General features: G+C 39.2%; 1 protein-coding gene across 4 annotated transcripts in view; it reads left to right on the top strand.

The window, feature by feature from the left end:
- The window catches only part of IGF2R (insulin like growth factor 2 receptor), a 60734-nt gene that overhangs the window by 37471 nt on the left and 5316 nt on the right, over positions 1 to 17947 (top strand). For 3 of the 4 annotated variants that reach the window (XM_080390529.1, XM_080390530.1, XM_080390531.1), the window contains exons 26-43: positions 88 to 175; positions 1656 to 1862; positions 2249 to 2379; positions 3051 to 3148; positions 3993 to 4129; positions 4752 to 4942; positions 5601 to 5727; positions 6098 to 6220; positions 7196 to 7458; positions 9139 to 9351; positions 10266 to 10415; positions 11517 to 11678; positions 12132 to 12339; positions 12739 to 12885; positions 13365 to 13599; positions 14584 to 14720; positions 15742 to 15856; positions 16777 to 16923. In XM_080390529.1, coding sequence (XP_080246655.1) covers positions 88 to 175; positions 1656 to 1862; positions 2249 to 2379; positions 3051 to 3148; positions 3993 to 4129; positions 4752 to 4942; positions 5601 to 5727; positions 6098 to 6220; positions 7196 to 7458; positions 9139 to 9351; positions 10266 to 10415; positions 11517 to 11678; positions 12132 to 12339; positions 12739 to 12885; positions 13365 to 13599; positions 14584 to 14720; positions 15742 to 15856; positions 16777 to 16923 — 2879 coding nt within the window. Of the gene's footprint in view, positions 1 to 87; positions 176 to 1655; positions 1863 to 2248; positions 2380 to 3050; positions 3149 to 3992; positions 4130 to 4751; positions 4943 to 5600; positions 5728 to 6097; positions 6221 to 7195; positions 7459 to 9138; positions 9352 to 10265; positions 10416 to 11516; positions 11679 to 12131; positions 12340 to 12738; positions 12886 to 13364; positions 13600 to 14583; positions 14721 to 15741; positions 15857 to 16776; positions 16924 to 17947 lie in introns of those variants that run through there. The other variant, XM_080390532.1, reaches the window with a different exon arrangement.

Here is a 17947-nt window from a genome sequence, read left to right as displayed (position 1 = left end):
CTGCAATAAAAAAGGATTCTGCATGTACCTTTTGAGACTCGCAAAGCAATCGTTGGTAAGCCTCCTTCATATGGCTGTTTTCTGTAGGGATCACCAGTGCTTGAGCAAGAAGGTGACTGTGAGTTTGTATTTGTTTGGAGAACCTTGGCAGCATGTCCTCTTCACAAAGCAGAAGGTAAGTGTAATTACTTGAGCTTTAAAATATCAAACAAATCTGTACAAGTAGTGAACGCTTAGTGAAGCTATGTTTGTTTCTTACTCTATGAATCTTCCCGTAAAAGGTCCTGGCTTGTGGAGGGATGTCTCTTTTGAGCTTTAAGTCAACTAAGAGTCACATCTAATGTTAAAAGTACAATTTAGGGTGACAGGCAATTGTACTTCCCTATCTAGGGAAAAAAAGTAACAATGCTGTCTTGGACAAATCATGGTACTAACTTGTTAAATCACGGGCAGACTTGCCAGTGTCTTTTAAATCTGAAAGCGTCAGGTTCCATGAGAATATGATTGATCCTATGCCTGGCACGTCATTCCCTGTCCCCCACTGAAGACTGGACGCTATGCTGTAAACGTGACCCTTGTTAGACAATACGGGAGAGACCAGTGGGAGGAGTATCAGAGTTCACAGTTGACTGTGGGACATGCAAGAAGGAATCACAGGTTCCACGTCTGGTACTTGGTTGACTTTTAGCTGGGAAGCTGAGTGTGCAGGTATCTTCTCTGCCCTTGCGGGCTTTATTTTGCAACTTCTGGATAACATGTTATAAAACATCCAGACTTCCTGTCAAGCATCTGTTGCAACAGTCCTAGACACTATTGAAACTGCCAGTGACCTCATGTGGCATAAGAGGAGTGTTTACAAGCTACTGCCCTGCAGCACACAATTGCTGTGCAGGAGCTGGTGACAAGAGTTGTGGTTTTCAAGGGAGGCAGACTGTCTTGTTTTTAACTTGGTACCAACTTATTGGGTGATTGAGGGGTGCATAATAACCATGTGATACAATCTGATGGCTTTTTAAAAGCTTCAGAATATGGAGCAATGTGTCACTTTAAAACTGAGGACTTGATCAGCAGCAAAGTTACTGATGTGTATCAGCTGATTAGACTAATGACACTAGAATCTTCCCAAACCTTTTCTGTCTGTGTCTTGGTAGGCCCATAAGCTGTAGCTAAATTTCCTATGATTATTTCCTAACTTGGCAAACTTAACAGCTGTTAAAAGAAGATAGAAGACTGACATCTAGGACAACTTTTGCTTTGGCCTTGTGACCTTGCTGTTCTTTCCAGATCATTAAGCAAGCATTGGACTTAGTGTCTCTAGTTCTGTACTTAATCTTCAGCATGGCTGAAGGAAGAACCTGTGAGGCCACTCTGAGGTAGTTTTTGAACTACAGTGTGACTTTTGCATCTTTCTTTAGTGGTAGTTATAACAGAAATGTTTCATTTGTAGCTTAGTCTTGTAGTTCTAGATAATTGGTGACTTCCTGAAATGAGCTGCTTAGCTGGACTAAAATGGTTCTTCAGCGTTACTGCCCTAAAGCGCCAGATACTCATCTTTGTGGCCTTGTTTGTGCCAGTAGGCCTTAGCTGTCCTAAGTGTGTTTGATGTAGCTCATTGATATTAAGTTGTATTTTAAATTCTTAACTTTTCTTTAAAGGAGAGGATTGCCAGGTGAAAGATCCAAGGTACGGTCATGTCTATAACCTGAAACCACTTTCCAATAAAGACATAAAAGTGAGTACAGATGAGTATGACTACTACTTCAGAGTTTGTGGAGAAATAACAGAACCTTGCAAAACAGAGGCTCACACTGTGTCATCATGTCAAGTAAAGAAGACGGACTATACTTTAAGAAAAGTAGCAGGTATAGCACTTGATCAAAAGGAACTTAGAGAATGGGAAGATGAACCGGGGTGTAACTGAAGCCACTATGTGATACAAAAGGGGTTCTTGCTAACCTTGTACATTTTATGGGAGAAAGCACCCTAGCACTTCTGCTTCATGTGCAAATAAAATGTCATGTGTATAGCTATCTTGACATACAATTACGAGTGTGCTCAACCCCTTACTGTACTGGAATAGCAGTCATGCAATAACTAGGTCACAAAGTTTAGAGGAAAGCTGAAGTCCTTCTATCAATACTTGGTTGTGCATGTTACTGCTGTCTGTGAAACCCTGTTGCTAGAGGCATTGTTGCAGTCATGTATTTACTGGATTAGCTGTTTACTTGTCTCAATTCTTTGCTTCTAGGCTTACTTACAGAAAAACTGACTTTCAAAAATGGTTTAATAATGATTAATTACACCAATGGAGAAAAATGTCATAAAATATATGAACGATCAACTGCCATATTGTTCTATTGTGACAAGACTACATCTGAGGTTAGTTTCAAAACATATACTTCCTGTGTGTAATGTGTGGAAATGTAAGGTGAAAAACATGAACTAGCTTCCTTCAAGGACTTATAGATTATGCAGGAGATTGAAGGATTTTGTGAGGTAATAAAAAATGAGGAATGTTTTGGATTTCCTGTTTATGGAAGGTACCTTTGTTATGCCCCAGGAAAGTCAGGGCATGTTTTTCCTTTAAGGGGTGCCTGCTATTAGCAAAGATATTGGAGATGTGGGGAAGAGATATTCTCCCAGAAATAACAGCCTTTTCTTTGTAAGAAATAAAAGGTAGGAGGAAAGCAGGTATTATTACATGGCCAGACCAAAACAGCTGGTTACCTGCTTTTAGTATTACCCTCTCTATACTTGCACTTGCTTTCCTGTTCTTAAACAATGGTGCCTAGAGTTACTTTTTCTCTTCCCCTTATTTCATGAAGGAGGCAGAAGCTCCTGATGGGCTGCCCTTTTATCACAAGTGTGCATATGGATAAACTTGGGTTTGGGAGAAGCCATGCTTTCAGCTGGTCAGAGGCATAGTGTGGCTCTTAAGATTATATATAAACACAGGTTCCTGGATCTTCTTGAAGCAAGGCTGAGATATTTTGGTAGCTTCAACGTGTCTAAATGAGAAAGTAAATTCCTTTTGTATTGTGTTCTTTCAGCCTGTATTTTTGAAGGAAACTCCAGATTGTACCTACATGTTTGAATGGCATACTCAGTATGCTTGCCCACCTGTTAAATCTACGGAGTGCTCCTACAAGTAAGTTGTTTCCACAAACTTAAAATGGAGCTGTATGATGATAGAAACACGTACAGCCTTATTGCAACTCAGTGTGATATTACCACTTTAGCTATTGTGTTTTGACTTGGTCACTAACCAGCTAATGTAGCGTTCAATGCAAATGCCACGTGCTCTAAGTAACTTCTGCAATTTATACTTCCTAAAACTAATTTCACTGAAGAAAAAGACTTTGTTGGAGCTTCTTCTGGGAAATAAGCTTAGTATCAAAGTGAACTGTTGGGTGTGCTGTTATTGATGGTTGAACTCTGAGTATGTTAGGTTGTTACAAGTGTCTAGTTATTATTTAACTATAGCTAATTTAAACAAGAATACAACTGCTGTCTGTATGGAACTTCCACCGAACAAAGCTCTAGGAAAAATCTCATCTACTTCTGTCACAACAAAGTATTAGCTCATTAAGATTTGTTAAGTGGTGTCAAATGTGACTAATAATTGGCCCAGAGTTTTAATGTCTGGCATCACGATAGGTTTCTACCCTAAGGTAGAACAATCCACTGTAACTATGCATTTGTGCTTGCCATGCACTGAAAGCTGGTGTGCTTCAATGAAAACTCAGAATTACCCTTGCGCTGGCTGAGGGCTGTGTGCACGTGGATGGTTAATGTGGGCATGGCTGGGGCACTGATACCTCTACTCAGTTTGAGGTTTGTAGGGAGCAGTGAGTCTGGTGCAGATTTCTTTTCCAGCATGATACCAGCAGAGGTACTAGGCTGAAAGTGTTGTAGTAACTTAAGAATTGTAAGTTACAATGATGTGATTTTTTTTTTTAAATGCCTCTTAATTTGAATCCTTTGTCTTACAGGGATGATGAAGGAAACTTCTATGACTTCTCATCTCTGACACGGCATAGAGAGAACTGGGAGGCAATAGCTCTATCTACTTCTTCACAGAAATACTATATTAATGTCTGCAAGCCCTTAGTACCATATGGTGCTGCACGTAAGAGCAAAATAAAATATATTCTCACTGTAGTTAGGGGAGGCAAGTAATAACCTTCTGTTGTTCAGAGTGAAAAAATCACAAAGCAAAGTGCGTAGAGAGAGTGGTGTAATTTCAGCACTAGAGGGAAGGATGGATTATGGGCCTGATTTCCATCTGCTTGACTAATGAGATTCACTAGCAACTCTTATCTTGATAACTTCAGTACTGTAGCTCTTCCATCCTTATCCAAAGTCTGCTATAGCTCTTAAAGATTATTTTAACCTTTTGGTGCAAGATGTTAACTTCAGAATTTTCTCTATGGCATCTTAACAACTGACTCTACATTTTGTCCAGTGGAAGACCAGGTAACAGACTCTGGCCTTCCACTCTGTGTAGCAGTCTGCTTCCCCCGTAGCTGCTGCCACCGCTTTCTGCATGAGCTTGAGCGAAGTGAGGCAGTTGCTGCTACTTGTGATTTTGGGGGGAGAAGAAACCCCACCCCAATGAGTATGGTTGGGACAGTGGCTTGGAGATAGATCAGCCACTACATACCTGAAAGTAGAGCAGTGGAGTTTTAGTCCAAGGAAGTAAGCCTGAACAACATTAGGAGTAATAATGCCGTTTTTGTTCATCTGCATAGGTTCCTGTCCTTCTGATGCTGCTGCCTCCCTCATGGAGGGTACAAAATGTACAAGTCTCGGGGAAGTGGCTGATGGTCCCCGGTGGGAAAATGGCATTTCTGTTCTGAAATACATTAATGGGGAGCAGTGTCCAGATAAAATTCGCAAGAAAACAACAATATTGCGCCTCAAGTGTGATGAAAGCAAAATTGTAAGTGGGCCCCTTCTGGTGGGGTTCTATGTTTTCATGAGTTGTTCATACCACTATATGTGTATGGGAAATGGTGGGCAGTTCTTATCCGTTCCCTTTTTATCTGTAGTTGGATGGGAGCCAGCCTTGTAAGCAGGTTTGTGAGTATTTGAACTTCAAATGCTGAGCAATTTTTAAGAGATCTTTTTGTACACTCTGCTAGCACAAATTTTATCATCTATAATAGCTTCAGATTGCCTGTTTGTGTCTTGAAGATGATGTAGGTTGGGAAGTGTTTCAGGTAGTAAATAATACTATCTATGTAGTTCCTAACTCTTGCACACCTGTATGCCTTGCCATTAAGTACTCTTCCCTTTGGTGAGCTGTCTTACCCTCACTTTTTGTGTTTTCTGTTGCCCAGCTAGGCTGCCTTTAGCTCTCCTCTCATCAATTCTTTTGTTCCTGATAATGGTTCTGTACTGTTGTCTATTTGAAATACTCACAGTTAAATACTCTGTCCCATGGATAATTCATTGGACTGTTAATTCATCGGTCTGTTAAGTCCTAGGACTGGCATTCAAATTGAGCTCAGCTGCAGGCTTCAGGGGTAATTCCATGGCGTGAAATCTTAGACTATCACTCTTTAGAGATGTGTCTTTCTCCACTGTTCCTTCTTTAGGAATCGAAGCCAGAACTTATAATGGCCATTGAGGATTGTGAATATACCTTCTTATGGTTCACCGCTGCTGCATGTCCTCTTAAAAGCAATGTGCAAAATGACTGTCGGGTAACCAATCCTGCAACAGGTGAGGAGGTGGCCTCAGGATTTTGTATCTGGAAGAAGCCTCTGGAAACAGCACTACTGTGTTTGTGTTCTTGAGGGACTTTATTAGAAAAGGGCAGTGTTGACACATACTCTGGATAGTGACCAACAAGCTTATTGGTGGGTAGAAATATCTTGTAAGGTGCTGCAATATCACTTGGAACAAATAGTCTATAGTTCTGAAACTAGTTTTGCCTCCGTTAATATGAATTAGTAACTGTTTGCCTTTCTAAGCTAGCAGGCAAGTAGAAGCTGGTTGGCCTTCCTACTAAGTTACTGAAAGCTTTTAAAGAAAGAAATGTCTCGATTTTGAATCTCAAAAAAGATTAAATTATTCCCTGATCTGCCTACAGGTCACCTCTTTGATTTGACATCACTAAAGCGAGAGTCTGGCTATACCATCAAAGATTCACACAACAGAAAAATTCAGTTGAATGTTTGTGCTGACGCTAAAAGTTCATGTGCTAATGGAGCTGGTAAGAATCTTATCCCCTCTGATACTATAATCACTGACTGACTGTGTAGGGTACCCAAAGCAAGTATTTATGCTGAAGTTACAGTAAAACGAGAGGGGCACGAAGGAATGAAGAGAGCAGCTCTGTGGCTGAATTGGTTATGAAAAGATCCTGAAACTGTTCTAGAGAATGAAGCAATGTATTCCTATCAAACTCCATTTCTAAACTTAGATGGGCTCACTGCCAGTCCAACCCCTTTAGGTCTGAATGGGTAGATATTATTTTGGACATAAGGGCAGGAGTGTAGACACTTCTACTGCACCTTTTGACTGTTGTGAAAAGGAAGAAGTTAGGAGATTCCAGCTAGTGAGCTGAGCACAAGAATTGCTTTGTGCTGATGTACTGCTGTATTGCATCTGCACTGAGCCTTGTGTCTGTACTTCAAACCCTTGCCAATCTTTCTGGTTTTCTGTTCTGTTTTGGATGCTTCCGAAACATCAGTAGAAATCAACTTCTATTTCAAGCTGCTTAGTAGCAGGTTGAATTGCTAACTGTTCTGTCAAACTGACTATTATCTTAAACGCTAATGCATGAGTAGCATCTTAAATGCTAAAATAGGAGTATCGCTTGTGAATTGGTTGATTTGGTTTTTAAGAGGCATCTTAATAAAATTTTATGATCTGGCTGTTATTTTGTGCTAATCTCTTGGCTTTCAGAGAAGTGATAACCAGACACTGTGCTCTGTGATTGCTTAAATGTGTATAAATGCAGTACTTCCTGCTGGTTAATGAAGTATTAAAGACAATGTTTGGTCTCTGTTTCAGTGCAGTTCATCTCAGATTAATGGTAACCTCTGGGTGGTGTGAAACAGCCTATCTTTCATAGGAAAATTAGTCGTGCTAAAACCTTAAGTTTCCTGCTGTTCATGTTGTAAGGTGCAATTTTGAAGGACAGTTGCATCGGATCTGTTTTGTTCATTTTTCTTTTTTCCTTTAGCTGTCTGCATCACTGGTGGTCCAAAACCAATTAATGCTGGAAAACAGAGTAAAACTTTAACTTACGAAGATCAAGTGTTAAAGCTTGTCTATAAAGATGGAGATCCTTGCCCTGCAGACCCTGAACTGAAGCACAAAAGCTATTTTAGCTTTGTGTGCAAGTCTGATGTCGGAGATGACAGCCAGCCTGTTTTTCTGTCTTTTGATGAGCAAACGTGCACTGGTTACTTCTCTTGGCATACTTCCTTGGCTTGTGAGGAAGAGGTAAGAATTACTTTTATGGCAAACACTTGTGGGACTGAATTTCTGGGTGATTAAGCTACTAACAGTATATGTTTTTAAATCCTTGAGGGAAAGGTCTCTTTCTGTAGCACAGAAGCCAAGTTCATACAGAAGTTCTCAAATACTTAGTGACTTTTCCAGCAGAGTTGAAGAATATTTGGCAAACTTCTGGACTGCATGCATGGTGAACCAAGTTAAAATTTTAACACTTCAGAATAACCCCGCTGTGGAACCTACTTAGCTGCTTTTCTGTACAGCTCAAATGGAAGCTACAGGGCATCTTCTTGGCAACTGATGGTTAAAGATCCACCAATGTAACAGGCCAACAGAGCTTAGGCTGAGTTGAGGGTGAGGATGGATAGCATCTCTGTGCATGGAGGTAATCTTTGTTTCTGAGCAAGTGACTAGAGGCCAGGCAAGTGTATGATCAGTTTGCTTAGTGCAAAAATTGGTAAACCTCGATAGCATGAATTTAGGGTCTGCCTCTGCTGTATAACACATGCTGTAATAATGTGATTTGGTCAGCTGTGGATGAATTGGTGTTCCAGATAATACTTGGAGCTAGTCTTACTTTAGTTAATTTTAGCTAGTTAAATTGTTACCGGTAATGGATGCACTGAGTAAAAAATAGCAATAAGAATAGAAAGCTAAATGAGCTGTAAGGTGAATTCAGATTTTTTTTTTTCTTAACACCTGACATGTTATCTTTTGTTAATCTGCCTAATCATTCTTTTTGTTGCCTTGATTACTTCTATTGTGACCATCATTCTCTGCGACAAGTTGGTTTTTTTCTCCTTATTGCTGTCTCAATACTACCACAGCTCTTGCTTCAGTTTAGGAAAAGCATTTTCCAGCTTTCCTTTTCCTGGTAAGAACTGTCATGTCTCCCCTCCTTCTTTTGTAAGAGTTGTGCTACACATGGTTCTAGTTTCTTCTTCAGTAGTATGTACCATGCTGCAGTAAAATCAGCAGTGCCTAAAAACATTGTGTTTCCTAGCCTGTTTGTTCTGTTCAGTGATCATTTGTGCATTTCTGATCACTTTTCACAGTGCATCCACAGTGACCCTAGCTATTTCAGGTGATGGCTAGGTAGGAATGATGAATATTTATCCTGAAATTAAACAGTGATTTTGTTATTTGCTCCTTATCTAATATCTAAACAAGAATAAAATTCCCAGATTCCACATAGGCTGTCAGTAAGCTTAGGCACTTTTAAGAACGTGAGAAGTAAGTTCTGAGGAAATCCAGTGCTCAAGACATCAGCTTGCAATACAATAACTACATTGTTATAACCAAGCTTGTTTACTGGAGGTGGTCCAGTGGTGTGTGGGAGATGGGGAGAGGAAGAAACTGTAGGATCCACTGATCTTAGGAAGACATAGTTGACTGTATGTTGGAGTATGCGTGCCAGAGCTTTACGTCTTAGTATTGTTCTGATAAGGACTCCATTCCACAGGAATGTTTAAACAATTGAGGTTTTTCATATACATCTTGTAGGAGCTTAGTATCTGTAGACAAATCAAATTTGTAACAAATGCTGCTTTACACAATCAAGTCTGAAACGTTATATGCAGTCACACTTCTGGTCCTCTGAAGGACAGGGTGTTTGTCACTAAATCAAAGCAAGTAATAATAAGAGCAATAAAACACGCTTTGTTGTAGGTGAAGTGCTCAGTATTGAATGGCAGTTCCATTATTGACCTGTCTCCTCTGATCCATCGCACTGGGTATTACGAGGCATTTGTGGATGAAGATACAACGGATGTTTCTCCAGACTTCTACATCAACATTTGTGAGCCTCTCAATCCTATCAAGGATGTTGGTTGCCCACCTGGAGCAGCTGTTTGCATGGTTCCTGTTAATGAAGCACCAATAGTAAGTACTGCGCCTGGAATCACTGAAACATGCATTCTCCTGCTAGTTTAAAACAGTATCCCAGCACAGATACCTGATCTGAACCAGAGATTTGACAATGGGTTAAAGAAATGGAATACAAAATCAAAATCTACCCTGCAAAATTACCTTTCGTTGCTTTTTGCTATGAGGTGTATTCCTATCCTGAACCCCAGGGTTTTTTTGGGTGCTAGAAGATTCCATACAGTGACAAATATGAAAAATTACTACAGATAATTTTTGTCATGTAGTGCTGTGTGCCAAATATGGAGACTGGGAAGCAGAATGGCTCTCGGTTTGCCATTCTGTGGCACAGGAAAGGCATGACTGATCCCATGATAGCCTGTTGCAATATGAAGCAGGATATGTCCTGGCATGCTCTACAATGAATTTAGTAGTTCCATGTAAAAACTTGACAGCTGCATGAATAGCAAGCCTGTGGCAGAATATTGGTTAACTTGTCTGTGTTATTACTTTGAGAGATGGAGGCTCTTTACCTTTTGAGATCATCTTTATGAGCTGTAGGAGATACACAAAATAAAAAGTTGAGATTGTCTTCCATGAACTTCGATGTTGATCTAGGTACCTTACTTCATTGCTAATACTACACTATTTTTAAGTGATATGTTGGTATTTTGGCACAGTGATTTAAAGAAAAATCTACCTGTAAGATGCAGAACCTTCTTAGCTTTTGTCAAGCTTAATGGAAGGTGTTTTAAGTTGTTCAACTTGTATTTTGTTAGGATTGAAATGGAAAAATTGTTTGAGTATAGAATGTAGTTTTCAAAAGTGCTTCCATATAAACCAGACAGAGGAATCTGAATTGATCTGAATCTCTGGGCTGATCTGAAATCTAGGTATGTCCTATGTCTCAATACATATTTTTGCTTGTGTAGGATATTGGTCGTGTTACTGAACCTCCCAAGTTAAATGAGGCAGTGAATGAAGTTTACGTCACTTACAACAGCACTACTCCTTGTCGGATAAACAACAAATTGAACTATACTTCTCTTATTGTATTTCACTGCAGCCAAGGAACTAGTCTGGTAAGGCATCTATTAAACTTACATTGATATTGGAGTGCAGTGGGAATTAGGTAGTAACCAACGTTAGCTTTGTTTAAAATTAAACCAAGGATTTCTTTCTAGCTTGTAAGGATGGACGTGTTTCAACAACTTAGTATTTGTGTTCTTAACTACTTGAATACATAGCACTTAAGTACTTAGTATTTGTGTTCCTCACCAGGCAAAATTTCATAGGGTGCATGAACTTTAGGCTTGAGAGTAGCAGGTTCTGATGGTTTCAAGGATCAGATTCCACTAAAGTAATGTAGCGATAACTTATTTCTGGCATTAAACTTAATGCTGTATTGCGCGTTGTCTAGGTCCAAAAGCTTGTACTTGTACCACAAGCTAACACAAGAACCAGTGTAACTATTTGTAAAGCTAGTACTGGGAAATATTTCTGCTATGTTGTAACCCTTTCCATAATCATACAAGGCTTTAAAAATTTGCTTTCAGATACTTAGGTTTTTATTTTCTGTTGATACCTGAATACTAAATTGAAGTTGCATGGTGTGTGAATCTAAAACCTCTTGAAATTTTTGAATGCTTTAGCAAACTGTAGAGAAGCACTTGAATATGTGTGACAAACTAGAACCTGTTGAAAATACTCAGGGGAACCATTTTCCATCAACATGGGGCATAATCTGAAACTCTAGGCAGCTCTAAATATTATACAGGCCATACTAATTTTTTTCAAAATATGACAAAGGAAACAGCATTCTTTCTAAACCTTAACTCAGTGAACTTTCTTAATGTTTTCTACCATGGAGAAACTCAACTCTCTCACAGTTTCGTTGCTGCTTGCAACTGAGTTAAACATCAAAATCTTGACCCTAATTAATAAGAAAGTGTGTGTACTTCAGTTACTGCTTTGATAGCTTTCTGGAGCTAGATAGAAAGTACTTGTAGCTTTTTTTTGGTACTGGTTGTAATATGAAGGCATGGTGTTCGTCCCAGTCAGTAAAGCCTAGCCTTGGTAATAACTGAGGTAACTTAGAGGTGGTGGTGGTGGTAGTAGTCCAGAAAGAACAAAAAACTCCAAAAATTAAACTTAATGTATCTTGCTGTTTTCTTTGGTAACAGGGTAAGCCAAAGATGATAAGGAAACTTGACTGCAGTTTTGTGTTTGAGTGGGAAACTCCAGTTGTGTGTCCTGATAAAGTGAAAACTTTAGGCTGCTCTGTGACTGATGAACAGCTACACTATACTTTTAACCTGACCAGCCTTTCTGGAAGATCATTTGAGGTAATGCCTTTTGGTGGTGTGATTTTTTTTTTTTTTTTTTTCTTCTTTTTTTTTGTTATTGCCCCTTGCTATCAACATTTTAAAACTGAAGCTTGTCTGGCCTCTGACAGAGAGAGTAATATTAGAGGGAAAACATTGGGGTTTTAATGTTTTTGAGAGGGAAATTCATGGATATACTGATAGGGAAAGGAAGGAGAAACCTTCACCCATGGCAGAATCCTGAATGTGAAAACAAGTCTGCTGAACAGACTACGTCCTTGGCCCTGTTGGGTGTATTTTGTCTGCAGTTTTGCCATATTAAGGAAGGCCAGACTTGCAATTAGTTACTTTTTCTCCTGCATTATGCAAGTACTGCATGAGACTTGGTTTATAGAGCACTTGGCTGGTTCTTTGTAAGCGTTGAGTGTAGGCTCTGAGGCAGCCTTGTTGTGATGGTTCTGGATGTCCACACAGGTATTTTCTGGATCCAACAGTTACCACATTGGTGTGTGCAGCAAGGCAGCAGACTTGCCTCAGGGAAAATGCAAAGATGGGGCAGTGTGTCTGACATCTGAAAGTGGTGCATCATCTTTTGGAGACATAAAGGAAATGAAAATGGACTATAGCCACCAGGATGAGACTGTCATCTTGCAGTATACAGGTGGTGATCGGTGCCCTCCAGGTAAGACTGAAGCAGATCTCCTCTTTATGTAAAACCTTGTCAGTTTTACCTTTAAAGTATGAGGTTTTGTTGTGATAGGAGCGAAACAACATACAGATTTTACATATGTTAATAGAAACTTGTAGTTCTGTTAAATCACAGGCACTGCGCTAATCTGCAACATCAACATGTATCTCCTAGAGGATAGAGTGCAACTCTTCTGTAGGGATGATGGTAGCTAATTGTACACTAGGTTGTCCTAGGTTTCTGATTGGGTTTAGACTCAATGTTTCAGTGTTCCTGTTGTCTGCCTATGACTCTTCCTCAGTATTGAAGTACAGGCTTTGGGTATGGTCCTGAATATGGATATACCTGCTATTCTACTGCATGTTATTAAGAGGATGTACCTTTCCTTCTCAGTGACTGAAAAGGGAGAGCTTTGTGTGTTCCCCTTCAAGTACAAAGGGAAGACGTATGAGCAATGTATTACACATGAAAAGAATAGGCCGTGGTGTGCTACAACTGGAGACTACAAAGGAGATGGAAAGTGGGGATTTTGTGGTAACGGTAAGAACTTCTTATACTTCATGTGTAAGGATCTGAGGTAACACAGGGCGTGAGCCATTTTCAGGCTGGTCCAAAGACCTCTGGTGCAGTAAAATGGAAGTAAAGGGATAGGAGTGGGCAAAACAAGGAGCCTGTGGAACAAACCTGACTTTACTTGAGTGAGCAATTAAAATACTTTTGAAATAAAAAGTTCATGCCTTTACATAGTGAGTGGTTGAGTGGTTAAGTCGTAAGTGATGACTTTGCTTTGATGGAGATCAGTTGTTTTGCAAGGAACACTACTGTCTAAAAAGCATGAAAACTAGGTAAAGCACTTATGCCTCTTTGCTGTTTGAAATGATACCTGATTAAAACTTTTGTTGATACTGCAAAATTGCTACACTAAAATCCATGGGTGTCTGAAAGCCTCTTGCAAAGTGTGTGGTGGTTTTTTTTTTTTTTTTTTTTTTTTTTTTTTTTTACAACCTTCCCCCTTATAGCAACTGCAAGAAGGGAATCTACCATTATCTTCACATGTGATGAAAATGCTGGTGTTGGGAGACCGTACCTTCTGAGTGAGACACTTGGCTGTGCTGTGACATTTGAATGGAAGACTCAGGCTGTTTGTCCTCCCAAAAAGATGGAGTGCAAGTTTGTCCAAAAACACAGAACTTACGATTTGAGAATGCTTTCTTCCCTGACAGGATCTTGGATATTTTTCCACAATGGGAACTCGTGAGTAATGAGCGACTCTAAGGGAGCAGCTTGCTAATCAATACAGTTGCAGCTGTAATGTGGCATAGTACTTTGGTCCCTGTTCAGAGTCTGTTTAAATTGCTGACAGTGTCTTAAAAACTGTTGATGCTTAACACTGTATAGACAAAAAAGGAACCCATTTTATCTGAAGAGGATGAATAATTACTGTCTTCATCCTTACCCCTTCCCTCTGTTGGTAACCCTTTTAAAGGATGAATAAGTCTAAGCTCAAAGCTTTTAAAAGATTTTCTATTTAAACTGCTGTATCAACAAAATAATTTTGTAGTTTAAATGCAATTGTTTAAATTCTTGATTATGATGAACAAAAATCTTAATGACTTAATTATAATTTTTTGACTAAAGTGTGTAACTTCTTGTCTAAAGTTTAAGTAGGGTGCTTTTCCTTCCATTTCTCTAAGTAACAACTTAGAGGAAGATATGAATGGCAGGAAGTAATCAACCTCTCTAGCATTCCCCCTCCAGTTAGCAAATGGAAATGAACTGGTAAGGGTGAGAGCATCTAATTGTAAACTTACCATAAACTGTGGGGTTATAAAACTGTTTTATTTGCCACCTTGCTACTCATTCCTCTGTTTTAATAAAACTTAGCTGGTATAGCTCCAAAAAGATGCTAAATTTAGGGTAGTACTGTAACCTTTATAGCTGAAAAGAATTCTGGGCATTTCTTGACTTGGTTCCAATTTCTAGTTTTGACCTAGGTCAAACATAACCAGTGAACTAATCTGGTGAATGATCAATTTTTTGCACAGTCATTTACTTGAAAATGATGGTTAGAAATAATCCACTGAATCTTAGTATGTGCTTTATTCTGTCAGCTAATTTGAGTATTTAATTTCTTTCAACATGGATAGCTTTCCAGGAGGATTCTGAAGTTTGTATCTCACTGTTTCAGTTCAGCCTAAATTAATTGTAAAGAAGTCTTGTCTACCCTGTTGTCTATAGGTACTATGTGAATCTCTGTCAGAGGGTACATGAGGGACCCACAGGCTGCCCTGAAAGAGCCAGTATTTGCAGGAAAAGTAATAATGGAGATGTTCAAGTTCTTGGACTTGTTCATACGCAGAAGCTGAATGTGACAGGTAGAGTTACTTTTATTCCTGTAGAGAGCTAGAAATAGTTAAATCTTACGACCTAGCTGTAGTGGTTCTTAAATTATGGTGAAGCCTTTATTTTGAAATATATTTACCAGTGAATCTTTTGTTTTAAAACAAAACCAGTAAATGCTACTACTCAGACTTAAAAGAAGGAGTGTTTAAGCCATGTGCAAACACTGAAGCAAATAAACAGTGTTGTTATTAAAGCTGTAAGAAATGAATTGACCATCTGAACATGAAGAACCACTTTTCTACAGTGAGGGTGACCAAGGAGGTTGTAGAGTGTCTCTTACTTTGGAGATATTCAAAAGCTGTCTGGACATGTTCCTGGGCAGCTGGCTCCAGGTGGCCCAGCTTGAGCAAGGCGTTTGGACCAGATGACCTCTGGAAGTTCCTTTCAACCTCAACCAGTCAGTTATTCTGTAACTGTGGGAAGGGGAATTATTTTTTTTGTTCATCCTGTTTTGAAAGACTTGTTCTGTGTCCACTAACTTCTTCAATTAAAGCAGCTCGTGAAAGATGACTAATTAGCCTCACTCTTAAGAAAAGGAATAAAAAAATAAATCTCAACCTTACTGAAGTTTTCAGTTTAAAGAATATTTTTCAAATTGCTGCTGAGTTTGTGAAATTGAGGGAAATTTTCCATCCAGCTACAAAAACAGTGGAAAGTATTACATGTGTCTATTGCTTAATTTAATTTATAAATTGATATCTTCATTTACTCTTATACTCTTATGTTTATGACATGTTAAATGTAAACATTTCTTATGGCCATACTGATTACCTGAACATGTGGTACAATGTAAATACAGAGGTCTGAGAAATGATTTTTAAAGTCATCAGAATGAAGGCCCTCAGATTACTGAAGTGCTGTAAGTGATATATGGCCTGTGCAGGGGAAAAAAGTCCTAGAAATTAATCTGAAGTAATGAAGTCTGGAGAATGAGCAAAGGGGGTTTCTGACAGCTGCTTACAAAAACTTTGTGTGACCATTTTTCTCTTCTAGGTGATACAGTGTATATTAGTTATTCCAGTGGGCAGGAATGTAGGAAAAACAAGAAAGTAACAACAATTATAGAACTGAAGTGTGCAAAAACAGTTGGCATGCCCATGCTGCAGAGGTGAGTAATAAATTAACATACCACTGATCTTCATGGCTTATTCCTTTGTACCTCTATAGTAAACTGTAAGTCTCAGGACAGTGACTGTCTGTTTTGTTGTACAGTCCCTAAAATAATCCTTGGCCTGTACTTTTATGACATGAATCTTAGAGTTACTACACCTGTTCACTTCCATAAGCAGTTATATTCTGTATCATCTTAAAATTTCTGGGCAAAAATGTAAGCATTCTACTTCCAAATTAGATCTAACAATGGCTGGGATGCTGTTGTTTTTGAGGTCAGCTTTACTACAGCCACTCTTTGCTCAAAATCTGTTTAGTACAGAACACTTACTGTAGATAAACCATGTTTTAGTAGCTCAGTCACTTATTGTTGCCTCAATACAAATAAGTTAACTAGAAACTGCCTAAAATAAGGTGTATATGCATGATCACAAATACTAAGAAAGCTTGATGGCTTTTTGCCGAGTCTTGATTTGGTTAGCTGTATGTTGTTTGCAGAATTGGGAAACTGAGCAAGATGCTCTGTATGAGTCAAAGAACTAGGTAGCAAGATCTGACTAGCTTATACTCGTCTTAAATAATGTGCAGCATGTTAAACCTTCCAAGAGCAGCCTGACAATGGTTTTAGCTAAAATATTTCAATAAACCCCTCTGATACATTGTGTGACTGCTGGAACTCTTGAAGTAGAAAGTTCAAGTGTAGCCAGGTCTTTTTAAGTCTTGGAACTGTGGAAAAGTGCAGCGCAATTCTTCAAGTAACTTTTTTTGATTGCTACTTGAGTATTTTAGCTTATGCTCAGCACCATGCTTTGGCAGGACATTCTCACACATGGGTTAGCAGCTGTGTGTCTTCCCTTTGTCAAAGTACTAAACACTTGTTACTGTTTCCTGGAATCATCAGTTATGTCTGTTCGGTAGGATTGATGAAGAAAACTGTGCTTACTACATCACTTGGGACACACGTGCAGCTTGTGCTGTGAAGCAGCAGGAGGTAGAGGTGGTGAATGGAACAGTTATTAATCCTGCAACTGGGAAAAACTTCTCTTTAGGGGATGTTTATTACAAGTAAGTAAAAAAAACCCCAAACAACCACGAACAAAACAAAACACCTCAAAACAACAAAACCCCAACAACAACCAAAAACCACAACACCTTAATCCTGTAGAAAACTGTACTGCAAAAAAGAGCTTGGTGTGAATATTCTGTGTTGCCTTAATGGTTATTAACTGTCAAGTGGAAATAGCACTGAATTCACCTTGTATGGATGGCTGACTTAAAGGATGGATAATAGTGCAGCTCACGTCTGGGCTTATAGCTGTGAGCATGTCCAGGTATACTCATGGCTAGTCTAAAGCCTGCACATAATCACCTTGATGTTAGATTTCTCTGTTGTGTACTGTTGCTTTCTTCCAAGGCATGTAGACATTAGTTCAGTGTCAGAGAACTTGATTTTTTAGATTTTTTTGTTTTGTTTCACGTAGAGTACTCCTTGGCTTTTTACATAGCACCTTTTTTCCTGCTCAATGACCCACATGGAAGTAGGAAGCTGTACTTCAAAAGCCTTAGAAGTGAGGAAGGACAGCTCTGGAGGAATGGTGAAGCATGAATGAACCCAGGAGAGGCAGGGGAAGATCAGCAGTTACACTGACTGTACTACACATTGCACATAACTCTGTTCCAGACTCTCATACTAACTATGATATTTAATGTCAATGCTAGTGTTATGGAAGGCAACTCCCCGTCTAGTGTTATGGGAAGAATAAACTGCTGGAAGGGCATAAACCATTAGTGTGCATGACTGGAGTAACTGAGCAAAAGTGTTGTGCATAAACCTGCTGTGCAAACGTGGTGATAGCATTACAAGCATAGAGAAAAAGCAAAAGTCAAACAGGCCTGAATGAAGGAGGAGAGAAAGTCAGGACAATATTAAAAACTTGGTGTAATGTGCGATTAAAGATTAATCGTATTTGAGGAAGCTCAGCCTTGGAGCAGGTGGCTAGAACAAATAGCTGTGAATCTTAGAGCATTCGTGCTCTGACAGGCAATGTGAAAAAATACAATTGTAAATAGTACTTAAGTGACACAGCAG

The sequence above is a fragment of the Falco punctatus genome (assembly GCF_963210335.1).
Source record: "Falco punctatus genome assembly, chromosome: 5".
Taxonomy (NCBI): Eukaryota; Metazoa; Chordata; class Aves; order Falconiformes; family Falconidae; genus Falco; species Falco punctatus.
The sequence above is the reverse complement of the archived record's forward strand: the minus strand, read 5'-3'. Positions and strand labels throughout refer to the sequence as shown.